This window comes from Onychomys torridus, chromosome 20 (genome assembly GCF_903995425.1).
Source record: "Onychomys torridus chromosome 20, mOncTor1.1, whole genome shotgun sequence".
NCBI classification, from domain to species: Eukaryota; Metazoa; Chordata; class Mammalia; order Rodentia; family Cricetidae; genus Onychomys; species Onychomys torridus.
In genome coordinates, this window is record NC_050462.1 from 13,226,957 (window position 1) to 13,241,489 (window position 14,533).

At 41.0% G+C, this 14,533-nt stretch overlaps 1 protein-coding gene across 1 annotated transcript in view; it reads right to left on the reverse strand.

Annotated features, from left to right (window-relative positions):
* The window catches only part of Cfap54 (cilia and flagella associated protein 54), a 286,067-nt gene that overhangs the window by 121,544 nt on the left and 149,990 nt on the right, over window positions 1-14,533 (reverse strand). The window contains exons 44-47 of the mRNA XM_036170056.1: window positions 14,425-14,491; window positions 11,603-11,785; window positions 7,067-7,153; window positions 1,933-2,055 (exon numbers count right to left, since the gene is read on the reverse strand). Coding sequence (XP_036025949.1) covers window positions 1,933-2,055; window positions 7,067-7,153; window positions 11,603-11,785; window positions 14,425-14,491 — 460 coding nt within the window. The remainder of the gene's footprint in view (window positions 1-1,932; window positions 2,056-7,066; window positions 7,154-11,602; window positions 11,786-14,424; window positions 14,492-14,533) is intronic.

A 14,533-nucleotide genomic window follows, 5' to 3' on the forward strand; every position in this document is an offset into this window, starting at 1 on the left:
GATGTTCCATACATAGCTTCATGTTTTATGAAGCCCAGGCTGGTCTCAAACTTGCCAAGGATGACCGTCAATGTACTGGGATTACAGGCATGTACAGCCATACTCAGTTTTTTATTTTGTTATTTTTTTAAATTCAGTGTGGGAAACTGAACCCAAGGTTTTATGCATCCTGGGCAATCAACTGAACTAGCTCCCCAGCCCCACATTCACCCTTGTGTTTCCAGTGCTACAGATCCATCCCAGGGCCTCACACATGCTAAAAAGTTGCTCTAGTACAGCACCATGTCCCTGGCCTCTGTTATAATAAATGACAGCGCCATAGCAGTTGTATGGAATATGAGAAGGTGCATTTTAGAGGACTTCATTAAAGTTATAAACATAACACATAGATATAATGCCAGCTTATCAGGGTGATTTTCAAAACTTTTCATTTTGTTGATTCTTTCAGATCAGTTCCTCTAAATTTGAATCCAACTTCTTCCTATATGTATCTGTCAGTATCATGCTCATGCAAACCAGCTCCCCCCACCCAGAGTGACCTGCTATTTGAGCGTATGTGTGTGTGTGTGTGTGTGTGTGTGTGTGTGTGTGTGTGTGTGTGTGTAAGGGCTGCATACACATATGTGCAGGAGCATGTGTCTATGTGCACATGCAGAGACCAGAGCAGGATGTCAGGTGTCTTCCCCTATTACGTATTTCTTTGAGAGAGAACCTCTTACCAAATTAGAGGATTTCTGCTAGGCTGGCTTGTTAATGAGCTCTTGGGGTCCAAGGCTGGGGATCCAGGGCCATGCGGCCATGCCCAGGGTTTTAACGCTGGTGTGGTGATTTGAACTCTGGGCCTCATTAGTGCAGACCAAGTGATCTTCCCCACTGAACCATCTTCCCAGCTCCTCAGGAGATTTCTTACTTTTTAAATGTGCAAACCGACTAGAAATAAATGTTTCCATATAATATATTCTGAACATGGTTCCCCTCCCCCATCTCTTCCCAGATTGTTCCCACCTCCCTGTCTATCCAACTCCATGCTTTTCGCCCCTCTCTTTAGAAAACAAACTTGCTTTATTGCTAGTTTTCTGTTTTAAATATATATATATATGCTCAAGTGATGAAACTGCTACTTATAATGAAATCAAAATTCTAATCAGCATCTGCCTAAAGCAAGGTCACCCAGTGAGTCCCAGATCACCAGGAAAACCAAAACAGAAGGAAATAATAACTCACTCCAATTCAATTTCTCTTCTTGCTGTAAAGTCAGTACTCATTTTCAAGGATGCTTCAATTAGCCAGTTTACAAATACAAATTAAGCAACTCAGGTAAAACTATCTTCTAAAATCAAAATAGATTACACAAAATGGAGACTGTTCTTCTCTCAGAGAAATCCCAACAACGCTGAACAGGGAGAGAGAGAGAGCACAGAGGCAGCACCAGGTTGGCATTCACAAAGCCCTGGGCTTCTTCCCCAGATCCAAGAGGAAGAGGAGGACAAGGAGGAGAAAAAAAGGGAGGTGGATATAGATTTAAAACATCCAAATAATAAATATATGCAGAGATCATCTTGATGAAAGTCATTGAATAAATGTGATGAGATCAGATCTACAGATCTGGGCTCTGTTAGCAGATGTGCCTAAAGTGACTGCTGTGATACCTATAATAAAAAGCAACATATGGTATGCCCAAGCCAAGATGCCATTGTAATAATCTTCTCCAAAACCACACTCCCCCCCTCCCAGCACCTTCCCGCTCCAGACAAATGAAACCTGATTTTGCTGAACCAGACTTAACAGCAAAGTCTGAGCATTGGAGACTTTTGAACACACCTCTGTGGGAATGTTCCCTGGATTTTAGAAATGCAGCCTCCAGAGATTTTATATATATATATAAAATCATTATTTACATGTATATAGCTTTCAACCAGTTTGAGAGGTTACCTTAACTTTCACTGAAGCTTTATAGCCAGCAGGGATGGCGTATGGCATGTTTTTTCCATAAAAAATCTGGGATAGTTCATAAAAGGCCTCAGAAAAAAAGCCTAAATCTATAAGGATTTCGATCTATAAAAGAAAGAAAAAAAGATTTTATGTTAGTTTCTTTTGCTTACAAAATACAAGTTGGAGAGAAAGCTCATCAGGTTCTGAGATACAAAAGGTCTGCTTAATGGTGGGAGTGTGCAACAGCTCAGTGTTCACTGATTAGTGAGTGAATACTAATACTGACTAATGTGCTTGTGGAAATGCCTGTTTACATGTGCAGTGGACCAGAAAGCTAACAGCAGCAGGGGCTTTCAGAACAACAGGCTCTTGTCAGCTGTTGCTTACATCATCAGAGGCAGACACAAAAGTATAACAGCCATGGAGAAGTTTTAAAAATTAATTGAACTCATCTCTTTGTTCCCATGGTTCCCATGGGAAACTGGGTAAAAACAAAGTAAAAATACTCCTGATGTTCTTGAACCCTCTGAGGAAAGTCAGAAGAAAGCACAGTGTGTCAACATAGAGACAACTATTAATTTTCTTATCTATAATTAACAGTGTCAACTTTAAAGGCATATGATTAACAATTTTAACAGGTTGATAGCTGTACATTCCACAAGGCTTGTTTTGAATACAATTCAGTAGGTCTAAATCTGGAAATTACAGGAAGGGAAGTTGGCATTCAATATGCTTACTGAACATCTCTTAGACAGCATGCCTACTTGAAGGTTAGAGCCCCCTGAGATTTGTAGTTAACCAAATGCTAGTGACACATGTGGGACTTGCACAGGAAGAGAAGGCTTAGAAGGTCTGGTAGTGGTGGCACACACCTTTAATCCCAATACTCTGTGAGTTCGAGGCCAGCCTGGTCTACAGAGTGAGTTCCAGGACAGGCTCCAAAGCTACACAGAGAAACGCCATCTCAAAATATAAAGAGAGGGGGAGAAGGGGGCTTAGATGTGTTGACAAAATTCTGCTCCAATAGTGGGGTCTTAGAAAATTCAATGAAGAAGTACCCTTCAAGAGAAGAGCTGGAAATCATGTAAAGGAGAGAGAAAACATGCTAAGAGGACCCGAAGCACAAAGGCCATGGGCTCTGTGTGGCTGGAGATAGAGGAGGGCAGTAGAGAGAGTTGGGAAGTGGGCACATGTGGGAGCCAAATACAGAGAGCCTGCAGACCACAGCAGAGATCTCTTTTTGCTATGTGAAAAATAAGTTACCAGAGTGAAGGGTTTGACAGTGAACACTTGAAATCCTAGTGCTTGAAGAGCAGAGTGTTTCAAGACAGTCCTCATCAGAGTGGGACTCTGCCTCAATAAAACAAGGACTGAGGGTCTATCTCAGAGGGCAGGTTCTTGCTACCATATGCAAAGCCCCACATCAATGTCAGCAGGGGAAAGAAGTCATGGAGACTTTGAACAGAAAAGGTCCTTACATGATTTATGCTTTGAAAATGTTCAGGGACTTTGTGAGGGAAAGGACACAAATGAATGGATACAGTAAATAAAGCAAAACTTGGATGTACACACAACACATACATACACACACAAGCCCACATAGAAAAAGACAAATCAGTTTATCTCCAGCATGCCAATACACTCTAGTTTCTGTTCTCCTTTCCATTCTTGGTTTAGGAACTTCAAGAATGGAAAAAACAAACAAACAAACTTTAAGGAAATAAAAAAGGCAAGTAAGGGGAAACCGGTTGTAAAAATAACATGAAAATAAAACATAAAAGGCCAGAAGGCTGTTTTTAATGGGAAAGAGAAAGTCACTTGTCTGTTGAGCTGTGCACTGCAGTTTTTGCTCAGGAGATGGTGGTGTCTTTCCCTGCCATACCACCCCCGCTGCCATCTAATATCACTTAGGGAGATAAATGGACTCTTCTGGACCCCAGGTCGCCATTACTTTCATTGACCCCTCTAAGAAAATATTCCTGCAGACTTCTGTGTGGTCAAACACTGGACCAAAACAACTTCAGCCAAGGCTGCCTCTGACTTCATTTCATCCTATCAATCTAAGTGATTGAAGTAACGTGACCTGCACTGTGGACACAAGCCAGAAGACAATGAGAACTAGTCATCTACCAAACCTTCATAGGCCTTCTGAAGCAGCAGTACCCTTCCTGGAAATATTTGGGATGTTGAGAATACATCCTCGAAGGGGTTAGCAGGACTACAGTGAAACAGAGCCACATGTCAGGAAGAGGTCTTACTATGTCCCCTGGAAGACTCTACTGGACTCTAGAAACTTAACCACAAGATCTATCCATCACAGCCTGGTTAGTCAGAGAGCATCATTACTTGGTGTTTCCTACCTCTGATGTTTCTCTTTCACTTACTTACCCCAGTTACTTCAGGAAGGTCACACACACACAAGTCCTATTCACAGAGACTGTCACCTCTTCCTCTGAGGGATCTGTCTTTTTGCCTTGCGTCTGTGAAGACCTGAGTCCCCGTTTTCAATCTCACTGTGCCAATAGGCTTTCAGGTCTATGTTACACAGCTCCCAGCACTGTTAGCAGATACTAGATCTAGTGTTGTCATTCTCTTGGCCACAAGTCTGCCATGAACATCCCTCCTAGCCAAACCTCCAAAACAGAGAACACAGTTTTTCACCAGCCTCAAAGCTATCCTATGACAAAATCATGACCAAAGACCAAAGAAAGAAGTCTGTCTTGGTTTACCTTTGTGAACTATGAGTTTATTGAGGTTATGTACAGGCTCATGGGAGACTCAAAGGCCCAGAAAGTGCCTTGGGCAACCCATGGGCAGTTACTAAAGAATCCACCTGAAGCATGGACAACTCACAAAAAAACTACTTTAACAAAGAGTCCCAAAACATCTGATTGTTTATCTATAGTGTTGTCCCCAGGAGGAAACTGGTCTTGTGATGCTGTGAGCCCCAAGAACCTCTGTGTTCCTCCAGTGAGAGAATGTTAATAGGCCTGCTCTTAGTTCTTGAGGGTCGTGTACTCTGATCCAAGACAGCAATGGTCATGTGCAACCTGGAGGAAACAGGTACCCATCATAGCCCTCTGATGTCTCTCTGGATATGTTCTACAATCTTCCTGCTCACAGCTTCCATTCTAATAGCATAAAACCACTTCTGGGCCTTAAATGACTCAAAACTTTCTCACCTCTACATCTTTCCAAGAATGTTCTCTCTCCCACCCATTTAGCTGTCTTATTTTCAAGCCTAAATTCTACGAATTTGGTGAAATACCTCAAAGCCATTTGTTTCTTGGTCAGACTTTTGGGAATGATTCTCACCATACTCACTTGCAAGTAATCAAGTAACAGGTGCATATGTTACCAACTTATAGTGCACCCCATCTCTCTTCCAAGTTTCATGTCCTTATCATCAAGGACTGTGGGTTACATTTCTTGAACTCGCTACTATCGTGGTACTTTTAAATAAGAAGTATTCAGTAAATCTTTTCAAAATATTATTTATTTATTGCGGACTACCTCTGACCATGTATGAGAGTCAGGACAACTTGCTGAAATCCCATTTTCTCTACTATCTGGGTTCCAGGGCTCAAACTCTAGAAGATGTGTGGAAGTGAACACACACATAGACAGTGGGCACTTGACAAATGTCTACAAATTTCAAGTTCAATCTAAAAATCAACTAACGAATATCAAATATGTGAACGTATTACCCAAGATAATACAGGGGATTAAAAGATGAATAAGATACAGATCCTAGCCTAAAGAATATTGCAAACTTGATGAGAGAGAAGGGGGTTAGGTTTTTTAAAATGTGCTATTAAAGTTCAAAAGCAAGATAATCCATGAGTCAGTAATTCAGATGGAAGGCCAGACATTTTCAGGGTCCACATGAATATTTATGAAGTCCTTAAAGATTTATTTAGAAATAGAAAGCAATGGACTATTCTCCAAAGCCCAAAAGGTCTAGACGGAGATATGGGTTACAGAGAAGTTCAATTTCTCCTCACTGAAAAACAGGAAGGATTTTGGGGGAGAAAAGTAGAGAGCTTCCAAATGAGGGGGAAAGTGGTATGCTGGAGCAATGTTCCAGGGGCTGTGTGGAGGTGACTGGAGTAATGTCCTGAAGTGCTGTGAGGAGGTAAGCAGGAGTCATGTCCCAGGGTGCTGTGTGGAGGTGAGCTGGAGTAATGTCCCAGGGGGCCTGTGTGGAAGTGAGCTAGGTCAATGTCCTGGAGTACTGTTCTAGAACCTAATCTCTTCCACCCACAAGATCTGGTATGCATCTCTTGTCCCATCTGCCTTTCCAGTGATGCCTTAAGGACAACTGCAGTGGGAGCATTCACATCCTGAATGAAAATTGCAAAGGTATAAAATAATAATAAGATAAAAGATCATAAAGTGCTCTTAGCCACTGAGTCAACTCCATCCCTTATATATGTTTTAATTTATAAATATGTATGTGTACATTGTACCCATGGAGGCCAGAAGAGGACATTGTTGACCCTCCGAGGCTGGAACTACAGGTGGTTGTGAGCTGCCCAAGGTGGGTGTGGGGAATTGAGCTTAGGTTCTCTGGAAGAGCTTTATGTGCTTTTAACTATGGTGTCAGCTTCCCAGGACCAAACTGCATTATTTTTATGTCAGTATGATACCATGTTATTAACAGCTTATTTATAAGAATTAGTATCAAATTAATGCAAAAAGTATCCTTAGAAGATAAAGAATGTCAAAAGTATTAAAAGTCTGTAACATACTATAGCTGAAAGTTTTCCTGCCTGGCTCCTGCACCCCACGATTCTCAGCCGCTCAGACCCAAGTAAACATACAGAGGCTTATATTAATTAAAACTGCTTGGCCATTAGTTCAGGCCTACCACTGACTAGCTCTCACACTTAAATTCAGCCCATTTCTATTAATCTATGTGTTGCCACGTGATCCATGGCTTTACCTGTGTGCCATTACTTGCTGCTCCCTGGACAGCAGGCTGGCGGCTCTTCCCGCCTTCTTCCTGCCTCTCTCTTTAAATTTCCCACCTGCCTCCAAGCTGCCTTGCCATAGGCTAAACGGCTTTATTTATCAACCAATCAGAGCAACACATGTTTGCAGCATACAGAAAGATATTCCCCCATCAACATACCTTGAGGATTCTTACTTCTAGATTCCTGACTATGTCTTGGCAAATGACAGACACAAAATACTGGTATAACGCAAGGAGAGGCAGAACCTACCAGGAGAAAAAAAAATTCTCTGTTTTAAGATATAACTTATCAACTTAACAGACTAGTCATCAAGTTTTGCCAAACATTAACTGTAGGATGTATTACACAAAGCATCACATTTCCACATTAGCAGAATAAATCAGTTTGTATCAATGAAATGGTCTGCCTGGTTATGTTAGGCACCTCTCTTATTATTTCAATGAGATGCCTGGCAAAGGCAATTGAAGTGGGGGAAGGTCCATCATAGCTGAGGGGTACAAGCCATTCCTGGTGAGGAAGGCATGTCAGCAGGTGCATAAGGCAATGGGTCCACGTTATAGCTCAGTCAAGAGGCAGAGAGACAAATGTGGATACTCAGCCTGCGGTTTGATTTTTTTTTTTTTTTTTTTAGTTTAGTTCAGGTCCCAATCCATGGGGCCATATTTAAGGTAAGTCGCTCTATTTTAATTATCCTCACCTAGAAAGGCTCTCACAGATATGCCTAGATGTTTTTTAACATGGTGATTCCCAATCCCATTAAGTTGTCAACCAAGATTATCCACTGTATTAGCACATGCCTCCTAATTTTACTAGACCTTAAAGATGCTATCAGAAACTTAGAGTTCCCAGACTGTGTCATTTGTGACCCCAAAGCAAGGGTCACATCTCTAAGTACACAGGAGTTCAAGTACAACTAATTATTTTCTTTAAAAAGTATTAACAACGTAAGTATATGAGGACTATGTGAATAATCCTAGCAAACATGCTATCAAAAAATGCAGAACTTAAGTCAAAGGACTTATATTCATGCCTCCTAACTAGCTCTTATTCATTCATGTCAGTGTCTCCTGCAATGTCTTCAGTCGGGATCTTTCCATGGAAAAAGCGTAACGTGCCTCATATACTCAATGAGACACTGCTAAATGAGAACAAAATTCTGACTACTCCCAGCCTTTAGAGAGCACAGATTCTATTGGCTAAACCCAAGCTCTCTCTTCTCATTGTAATTTTATTGTCCTAGAGTTAAAGCCACAGTCCAGTTAGTCTTGAAGTCCTGTGCCTATGTGAATGGCCATAGACTTCCAGCATCCCCCTTGACTGCGCCACTACCCATCAAAGCAGGCGATGGCTGTGCCTGGATATTGGAACAGCTCCTAATCTCAACTCAAACCTGAAGCATATTCCTACAACTGCACCTGGCATGCCAAAGGTTGAGATCCCATTATTATTTTACCTTCTCTAGACTGAGGATTAAAACAAGGGCCTTGTTTATGTTAGGCAAGAACTCTACCACTGCACTATAGCTCCTGACGTCTTTGACTTCCATTGTTTATTTTGAGATGTGTCTTCCTAAGCCAGCTGGTGCTTAACTTGCCAAACAGCCAAGGCAGGCCTCTAACTTATGACCCTCCAGTCTCAGCCTCCTGAGTAGCTGGGATTATAGGCCTCAGCCAGCCAACCTGGATGAGTCATATGATTGTCTCAGAGCAAATTTTTGCATTTTACAGGCATCTCATTTGCCAAGTGGTTTCTTCTTGAGGTTAATGTAACATAAAACAGAAATTGCTCACTGCTTCTGTCTGGTTGGAGGACATCTAATGGTAGGTCAGTTAGAAGCTACAACCAGCAATCACATTTGTAAAAGATTGGAATTGGTTTTAAATGACTTTGAATGTAATACACTTTTCTACAATTATGCACTGCAGATGTAAAACAAAACCCTTCCTACAATTAATGCAGCACTAAAGACCAAGAGCAATTACCTTTGAGATTTAGTTTCTTTTCTTTAATGAGAAATAAAAACACGCTATTTCATTGCTGCACTTGCTCAATTATTCAAGAAAAAAATCTCAATTTCTGAAGCTTTAGAGAGGAAAGTCTCATTTCTTTTCTAGCATAGTGATATCTATGATATATGAATATAGGGAGGCAGCTAGGGTTTCCCCATGGAATGGAAGCATATCCCAATCCAGAAGTGAACCGCGCTACAGGAAGCAGAGTATTATTTGATTAGGTTTTTTTCTTTTTTTAGTAAACAATTCCTTGCCAAATCTGCCCAGTACTGAACACACTCATCACCCTCTTCACTTCACTGCATAGTTTTATAATCTAACAACTTACATCCATGGCAATAAATATTTTTAATCTAAGAGAGTTGGATTGAGAAGAACGAGTACACCATGAGAATAGAAAACATGAATATGGAAAAGAGAGGAGATATGAAAGTTGTTGAAGAGCTGGGAGAAGCAGAAAAGGAGAAAGAATTGCTACCAAAAGCAAACGTGAAAGGGAGTAGACACTTCAAAAACAGACAGAAGAGCATACAAAAAAAAAAAAAAAAAAAAAAAAGAAGAGATGAGGCAGGGAAAATAAAAACGGCCAGTGTCTAGAGCATATTCATTTATTCTTAAGTGCATTCAACTTCAGATTTGTGATACACACTTTCATGAGCTGTATTCAGACTTTGGGGTTCTGGAGACAGTGAGGAAAGACTGTCTTTTATCTCACCACTAGAGCTTGCTGCTCTTCAACGCATCTTTGACAGAGAAGAGACAGGGTGTGATAGAAGCTAAACTCACCTTGAGGTTCAGATATTGACAAGAACTATGCCTTAACTCTGTGAGTCTTAAATGCCCTGGATTCCTGTTTGACATCAGCAAGGCATTCTAGTTGATCTCAGCAGATGTCTTGAGAGAAAGAAGAGTGAAGGAAGAGAGTATGAAAGAAGATAAAAATCAAATAGATATGCAGTGCAAATAACAATGTCAAAGAGAGACTATGGATGAACACAGTTTTAGAAGTACAGGGAAGAATCTGGAGCATGCATGGTTTACAAGTTGTAGTAGAACTAACTAAATACATGCCAGTGAAATTTGGAAAGTGAACGTAAGTCAGGAAATATATATCACAGTGAATTAAGAGGCTTTAAAAGGCAGGGAGGAGGAGAGCACATGTGATATAAAGTTGAAGGGGGAGGTTAAGGTAAAAAGTTTAAAGCAGGTAAGGAGAAGAGAGAGATTCAGGAGGTGAGGAGAAGGGTCAAATATAATTAAGATTGCATGAAAAATCCACAAGAAAACTTGATACTTGTAAACTAATTTAAAAATAATGATAAATGATTTTTAATGGAGGTGGCCTATGTGGGCAGACAAAGCTCTTCCAGACAGCATAGGTTACTAAGTAACAATCCTAGTGCAGGGGAAGGCTACCCCACTTAGGAGTCTACAGAGGGCTCCCTACGGTCCCCAGAGCAACACAGGCAGTTTTCATTACCTTGATTGCCCACCAGAAGTAGATGATGAGACCCTGCTGATTAAAATACCGTATGCTGTTGTCATAGCAATAGAGAAATCAAGCTGGAGATGAAATGAAGCTTCCTCCTTGCTGCCTAGCCCTTAGAGTACCAGAAGTTGCCAGGCCAGAGGCTAGGAGAGAACTGTCATCAATAGTCTTACTCAGCTATGGACCACATGCTACATAACTGACCTACTGTAAAAGATGTGTCTGGTGGTGTAATAGTGGTGCCCCTGTTATAGGGGTGACCACCCGCTTTCTACTCTGAATTGAGACACAGGAAAGGATTCACATTTGGTACTCAAAACCTGGTCAGAAGCCTGCGACTGTAGAGTCATAGGCCTGAGTGGGGAAGCTAAATGGACATGGTGTGCCCATCTAATTGCCTTCTAAATAATTATATTTATCCTCATCCAGTGGTGCTGCTGTCGGTTAAGGAAGCTAACCTTCTTTTTGCAGAGAGCAAAGGTAACTGCAGAGATTTTTAACCAATCAAAGTCTTGAGGAAAACTGACAGCTTAATACTTAGGCATAAATAGGACATCTGTTTCCTCCAGAGTTCAGAGAACATTATGGAGGAGAGGACAGAAAGAATGTAAGAGTCATAGGACAGGGTAGAGGGTTATGGAATGTTGTCTTTTGGGCATGAGGTGGCCATGGCACTCTTAACACACAGCAGCAGGGATTACCTGTATAAACCTGCACATGATTCAACCCAGCAACAGCTTGTCATGGCATGGGAAGAGACTCATGAGGCCTCACTTCTCCCTGAGGATTTATAGGCAGCTAGGGGTAGCTAGGACAAGAGTGTCTCACAAGACCTTAAGGATCAAATGATGGTTAGGGGTAGGGTAGGGACATTTGCTTCAGCCATGTAAACATTGCTAAGGCTCCCACACTCCTATAAATCGCCTCTTACCACTGTACCTGTAAGTGACCCAACTAGAACTCACTGAGTCATCAAAAAACAAAACAAAACAAAAACCATAAAACTAGAAGGGGTACTAGCTGGGAAGAGAGGATCCCGGAGAGTAGGAGATAAGAGGCACTAATGTAGGAGATGAATATGATCAAAAGACATTATGAAAATTTCATAATAAAAAACATCATTGTATAATTCAGGTAATTCAGGATACTAATAACATTTTAAAGAAGAGTTGTGGATTTTACAAATCACTCACTGTGAGGTTGTACTTCGCATAGTGCAGTTCACGGATGATGTAGTATAGAGTTGCAATAACACTGGAGATGTCAGCCCTGTATTTATCTGTGAAGAGTTCAATGCCTGGGAGGAGCTGAGTGATTTCATACTGAGCATAGCTGCGTTCAGCTTTGGGATGTGGGAGTGTAGTACGAAGCAGACTCTGGAAAGATGAAAAATGGTGAAATGAAGAGCCACGATCTCACCTGAAAACAGGTGCCTGCACCTCTTCCTGACGGGCTTCGTGTGTGCTCTGTGGACTGCACTTAAACGGTGCTTATTAATGGATTCCAAACACTGTTTTCACTCCAGGTGGGCTTTATAAATTCCATTATAATAATATACTTACTGTTTTCAGAGAAAATATCACTATATTATTATTTGGTGAGGCCTGTGTTGGGTGCTTCTGATAAATTCTGTACAAATACTATCTCACTTAATTCTCATCTAACCTACTCTTAGAACAAAGGATTGTTATTTCACAAAGGGTACCAGTAAGGCTCAAACAATTAACTTATATGAGTTTACACAGTTAATGATAAAATAAAAAAATTCCAAGTCATGTCTATTTAACTCAGAGCACTATAATATTTGAGTATGTCAAGTTATAGATAGGGAAGATGGTGACTTGAAGTCTAAACCAGGCAGAGGAGATTCTAAACCAGCATCTCTTATGTAACTCATGTGACCCAGCAGTATGCAACGTGTTAGGAAAGCAAGACCTATTTATAAAACCAAATTTTATATTTGGAAGTATTTCTTTGATTATTTTAATATGTAACCATTTGTTGAAGACAAAACATTATGAAATTATTTTAATGCATATTATCTAGGAAGACTTTTCAATTGGATCGCTTATTAACATTATAAGGCATCCCATTTTCAAAGATGAACACAGCTGTTAGAAATTTTAATGTCTCTTCATTTGCTTTGTAAAACCACTTTTAAAATCAGCAAGCTTCTTCTCCTCCCTGAGGACTAGCTTTTATAGAACTGGAAGGTGCCATGAAAGCTTCCAAGGGAGGTAAGCAACCAACATTCCTACCTGGCTATGACACAAGTACAATAATGACCAGCATGGCACCATACACTCAAGGTGGAGTAGTGGCATTTCTATTTTGGCAGTAACCAACGGTTCCCTTAATTGTACTTAAGGCCTGCTCAAGAAGAGGAAATTCAAAGTTATGCCTGGTGCTAGAAACCTAGTCAAATACTCAGAGCTGGTCATGATCTTAGAGGAGAACCTATTACTGCCATATTACCACATCAGCATCATTCCTAAGCATTATATTTACCCTCATACCCAGAGGAGTGTAGCTCTCAGCCCGACAGAGACCGTTACAGAAGACCACAACTTGTCGAAATGCAGATAACAACTGATCATAGGGTGCCGATGGAGACATCTACAACATAACCCCTGCACAGAAGGCTCAGGAACATTGAGGGAGAGAGCGACAGAAAGATTGTAAGAGCCAGAGGACCAGGAACACTGCTATGAGACCACATCCCTAGAAATGACAGGGAAGCAACATGATACCTGAACAGGCTGCCTAGCAGGAACAGAGAGAGAACACCACCAACCAACAGACAAGCTAACATGGATGAAGAAAATCTCCCAGGATCCCACCTGTAGACAAAGAACTATAGGCAACCAAGAAGTGCTGGGAGTGGGAGACACTGTCTTCCCAAAGGATGAGTCCAATTTGTTATGATGAGTCTAATTTGTTATCCAAAACCAAGTGGTCAGTCTTGAAACCACATACACACAAATAACACTAAAGGGATTTAGTAGGCTATAGTCATATGTTTAGGCATATATGTGTAACAACAACAATGAAATAAAAAGAAGCCGTGAATTTAAGAGGTACAGGGGGTGTAATTTGGGAAAGATTGCTGCTAAGAAAGAGAGGGAGGAAAATTATAAAAATTTTAAACTAATTAAAAAATTAACCAGCTTCTAAAATAAATCTCACAGGCTAATGTTTATTTTAGGTGTAGCATTACTAATATATTTAATATTTAATATCACACTAAACAAAAAGTTAACCATTTTTAACTGTACACTTTCTAGAATATAAGCAAGCCTGCAGCATGGGGGTCAGAGCCAGGCCGTCAATCCCACTGCTCTTCACGCCTCTCACTTCCCTTTCAAGCACACATATTGGAATGTGAGGAAAGTGTAAAGTCAGGCCTCCAATTTGAAGAAGCCTTTCCCAAAGAAGTTATCTATCCAGATTCTAGAAGCTAACCACCGACTGTGACACACACAGCAAGGGCATCTCTCCGTCCATCAACACCAAGAGGACCTTTGACAGACCGCAAAGGCCCTGGTTATCTCCCAACTCTCTGATGTTTCATGTTTCAAACGAAAGCATCTTTCTTCTTTAGTGAGACACCCTGAGGAACACAAACACTCCTGTGGCCTTTATCACTTTATCACTGGCCTGTACTTTACTGTACTCTCCCATGCAGCCGAGCACAACCTTATTAAATAGAGATGAGGGAAACCCTGGCAACCATGTGAGTCAGGCAGACTGGTGCTGTACTGACAACCAAACTCAGTTTCCCTTTGTATAAAACTGTGCCCGTTAGAGGAGAAAGGAGACAGAAATGTGATGGTTCCCTGTTAGTAGGGAAGGAAGGTGCCAGCCACTTGCTGCCAACGCAGGAAAGATGAGCTGGCAGGTGTCAGTAGAGCTCATGCTGTTTTTCTACCTGCGGATTTTATGCTCTGCATAAACTGCGTCTGTGTATGATTACATAATGACTTTCTCACCCCAGTAAACATGCGGAAGCTGTTACCTGAAAAAGCAGTGCAGACAGAATGCAAGCATTGATTCTTTTCTTGACATTTGCGGTCTTGATAAACCTAAATAGTGATAAGAGAAGACAGACAATTAGTAGACAACAT